The 4,515-nt window shown below is 45.8% G+C and overlaps 1 protein-coding gene across 1 annotated transcript; it reads left to right on the top strand.

Annotated features, from left to right (window-relative positions):
• Positions 1–8: 8 nt before the first annotated feature.
• On the top strand, positions 9–3,308 carry HEBP1 (heme binding protein 1; the record flags this gene model as incomplete). The annotated part of the gene is made up of 3 exons (XM_010075461.1): positions 9–87; positions 1,519–1,699; positions 2,993–3,308. Coding segments are annotated over 3 exons (432 nt in total), but the record flags the coding sequence as incomplete, so codon positions are not given.
• Positions 3,309–4,515: the final 1,207 nt, after the last annotated feature.

Here is a 4,515-nt window from a genome sequence, read left to right as displayed (position 1 = left end):
TGGAGGTGTCAGGGAAGCCGTTCGACGAAGCCTCGAAGGAAGGGGTGCTCAAGCTGCTCAAGTACGTCGGAGGAACCAACGACAAGGGTGAGAGGCGCTCCCCGTCCCGCAGAGCTTGGTGGGTGTTTGTGGTTGACCACCAAGCTCTGATGGGGATGGCCCCACGCTGGGAAAAATAAACTTGCCGCAGGTTAAAGCGTGTCCAGCCAAGTCATACTGTGAGTTCACTCCTAATGCCTTTCTGTTTCAGGGTAAAATCTCAAAGCTGATTTGTTTAAGCTTTTTTTTCTTGCAGGTGGGATAACGTGAGGACAGGCACATGTGTGTCTATCACAGCCCCTGGGTGAGCAGTAGCTGATGAAATCAGCGGTATTCAGGGCACTTTGGTTCTATGATGTGCCCTTGTAGGCAGTGAAATAACTTTTATGACCTTGATATTTTATCATACGCTCTGGCTATTTTTATTCATGAAAGGGTAATGAACAATGAGCTCACTTTTTAATGGTAGTTTGTAATGTTTTATAATGGTGATTCCAGGTGATTGCTTCTAATTCTCAATTTACTAAATTATGTGTATCGGTAATCATCTGTAGCAGAAGGAGAAGACCACAGAGTGGTTCTGAGGTTTATACATTTGCTTGCACACCTTTCTCAGGCATCTGGTAGAGTAAATTGTATAGTATGGCAACAGGAGCTGGATGCAGAGGGAAATTGCATTTACAGTGATATGTTTTGGAAAGGTGGTGATTGCTGTTGCTGCAGGAGAAAGGGTGCCTTTTGTAACATGTGCCACAGAGACAGGTATGGTATCAAAGCGAACCAAATGAGAAAGATGGCTTGATCTCAGCTGGTTCTGTGGCTGCCTGATCCTGAGGTCTGAAGGTTCCCTACTGCTGAAAGAAAAAGAGGCAAGAAAAATGTTCTTTAGTGCCATGTGGTACCTCTATGCAGTAATGAGCAGAAAAGAAGCATGCTCTTCCTGGAGCAGTGGACATTTTTGAAAGCCACAACAGCTCTGAGTTTTGGGGCACTTGTAGAATGTCTGGAAGCATTTGGAAGGGTTTAGGATAAAGCTCCTGTCACCCAGTATTGGCTATGGGCTCACCACTAAGTGCAGATGATAACAATTTAAATACTGATGTAGATTTACTTGTGCCACTGACCTGCCCCAGAACTGTAGACCCTGTTGTGTTAGAGGTGATTTGTCAGAAGAACAGTATTTTGGTGGCGTGAGCTGTGTGGTTGAGAGCCACAAAAACAGGACCATTAATAAAAAGCCATCCAGAGGTCAGCTGGGGCTCTCATCTCCCAGGATCCTTGTGTACTCAGTGGAGAGAGAAGTTTGGCCCCAGCAGAAACCTAATGTGGCTGTTCTGCATGCCCCAGAGGACCCCACTCCTGACTGACTATACAAGGAGTTCAGTGTGAGAAGTTTTCCTCAACTAAAATTATCTTTTGTGGATCTGTGAGTTCCTGAGAACCTAAACTTCTTTAATAATGGCTGTGTTTCTCTTTCAGGGGTTGGAATGGGTATGACTGCTCCCGTCTCTATCACTGGTTTCCCTGCTGAAAATGGCTCCTTACAGCAGAAAGTGAAGGTCTCTCTGCGGATCCCAAACCAGTTTCAGGACAACCCTCCTTGTCCTAGCGATGAAAGCATTAAAATTGAAGAGAGACCAGGGATGACCATTTATTCCATGTAAGGAATGCATCTTGGGGTTTTCAGTCCAAAGTGCTGAGGTCTCTAGCATGCTCTGAAGAGCACTGTTGGTTTTATCAGGTGACTTGCTGGACAAGGCGTGCATGTGGTAGAAGGAGATGGAGGGGTCTTTCTAGACTGAAGACAGGTGTTTTATGTCATTTCTTACCATTGATCATGGTGCACCAATTTGGAATATGTTTTTTTTTTTTTCACTTGGAAAACAAATATGGAGGTTAGCCCTGAAAGGAAAGGCTTTTTGTTTCACCTGGAGAGGTGAAGAGCAGGGGAGGGTGAATATGAAGGTACTGAGTAATTTCTAATCTCTGAAAACAATTGTTTTCTCCACCTACTGAGATGAAGATGTCCTTCAGTGTGGTTTGCATCAAACTACAGGTGTTAGCTGAAGCCTCATCTGGGTGAATTCCTGCCAGAGTCCATCATGGAAACAAGCAGCCATTGCATTGCTTCAAATCACCTTTGAATGTTTGACCTGGACTCAAACTAGCATCACAATAACAACAAGCTCTTCACCTTGTATTTGACCCCTTGGATGTTCCCCTGCCTCCTTGCTTGAACTGTTTTGGATGACCCTAAATTGTCTGGCTCTTCCCTTGCCTGCAACTGCTGCCTGGCCTTTGCTGCAAGTGTGGGCTGCTTCTGCAAGAACAGGCTGTTTTGTCTCAGACCTTGTCCCTGAGGCAGGGCGGTGAGGTGCAGGATGGTGTGGAAACAGTTCCTGTTCATGGGAGGTCAACATAAAACAGACCAATTCCAGCCCACCCCTTTCAGATAGTAATGTGGGCTGTAATTGCTAACATCTTTGTTCCTAGCTCCCCTTTTCCTTGGGCTAGCTAGAGCTTGGCTTCCCGTTGTGATCTGGCTTCCAGCAGACGGTTGTTAACATGGTTGTTGAAAGCATTGGTGTAAGGACTGTGGGCTGAGCAGACTTGGAGATAATATTGTTTTCTAGGAAACTGTTCCTCTGATATGGCGTTAATTCAAAGGGCAGGGCCGTTCTGCTGACTGATATATGTGGGTCTGCTTGGGGAGGTCTGTTTGAGGTCTGCCAATGGATGACTGCACCCTGGCTGTGCAAGTCTTTGAGACTTAACCTATCAGGAACAAAGTGTGCTGGTTCACAAAAAACGGCACCTGCACGAGTGCATGTTGCCAGGACCTGGACCAAAATGCATGACTAAATATATTGTGGCTATATAGTTTTCTCACTCTTTTCCTTTCTGTTCTTTGCCAGGACTGCTCAGCATCTCTCCATGTTTGGTTTCTTTGCAGGCAGTTTGGTGGCTATGCCAAGGAGATGGATTATGTGAACTATGCTGCCAAGCTGAAGTCTGCTCTGGGGAGTGAAGCTGCGTACCACAAGGATTTCTACTTCTGCAATGGTTATGATCCCCCTATGAAGCCTTACGGGCGACGCAATGAGGTCTGGTTTGTGAAACAGTGAACATCTGTCTCCCTGTGGTGCTGGCTTGCACTGATAACCTCCCCATGCTATGTTCCTGTCCTCTTCAAAATAAACTAATAATTTGTCAGAGGCAGAAAACCAGCATTCCCTTTCTCCATGCCTGTGCCTTGGTCTTTTATGGACGCTGGTGGTCCTGCTCCTTCGTTCCAGACGAGGTCCTCAACCACACAGACTCTCGTGATCTCTCTGTGACTTTCTTTATCTGCCTCATACTCCCAGAGTTCAATGCTGAGACAGCCAAAAGTACGTAATTAGCAAGACTGGTGCCTGACAGGAGTCCCGTCCAAGTGCTGGCAGATGATTAGTCTTACCTGAGGCAGGCAGGGGAACATGGCAAAAGTGCATACAGGGACTTCTTTATCTTCCTGAGCTTGCTGCAGCTGTAAAATGCTGCTTTTATCTGTGCCACTCCAAAAGCGGTCTAAAGGGACACGGGCATTCTACCAATACAACGCAGTGAAAACAGGCATCCTTTACATTGTCTCATAGTGTGCAGGTGAGGAACGCTTCTGTCAGCTGCCTGAGAAATGTCATTTAGAGGAAGTTCCAGGTTTCTCTTTGCAGCTGTCCTTCCATTTGAGGTGGGACATTTTGGGGTGCATTATGTCCTGATCTCAACTATCAGCTGGACAATGTGATGTGGAGACTCCAAGATAATTTCCTCACCTTCCTATTACTTGTGTGTAACATTTCTTTAAAACTAGCCTATGCAAGGGCCAAAGCTGAAATTTTTGGTAATCTAATTGTTTTAGAAAAATACGGGCTATGAAAAAACCCAGGTACCTATTACCTGTGATCTGAGGGTGCATTTGAAGAATGGTGAGCATCTAGTGGAACTACTGTGGATGCAGATCTTTAAAAACCCTCTCCTTTTAAATGGTGTTAATTTCTGAAGGGCTACTCAGAGCAGCTGTCTTTAAAGGAGGAGGAAAACATGGCTGTTCTTGAAAACACAGATTTATGTCAAATAATAAATAGCCTTTTGGAAACTTCGAATACAATAGTAAGGGTGGGTCTTGTTTTAGGAAGACTGGCAATGTTTAACTGTTAGGCATCAGACCAGCATTCTAGCTGTCAGCTCTGCCAGGGAGGCAGGAGGATGCCTGCAGTGGGGACGTGCTCGCACACTGTGCCGCTGCGGGTGCCTGTATAATCTGTTACCTCCATTAGAAGAGGTGTGCTCCTCTGGTGCTGAAGTGCCTCAAAGTTCAGGTGATTTCCAAAAGCCATTTCCTCTTCTTGGACCTAAAGGAAAGACCTGTGAGATGGCATCCCAGGTTCTGTCCTGTTGAGCTGTTTGACATGCGCTTGCTTTCTGAGAATGTGTCTC

This window comes from Pterocles gutturalis, unplaced genomic scaffold (assembly GCF_000699245.1).
Source record: "Pterocles gutturalis isolate BGI_N339 unplaced genomic scaffold, ASM69924v1 scaffold37771, whole genome shotgun sequence".
NCBI lineage: Eukaryota > Metazoa > Chordata > Aves > Pterocliformes > Pteroclidae > Pterocles > Pterocles gutturalis.
Note: the sequence above shows the minus strand (reverse complement) of the source record. Positions and strands in the feature narration are given on the sequence as shown.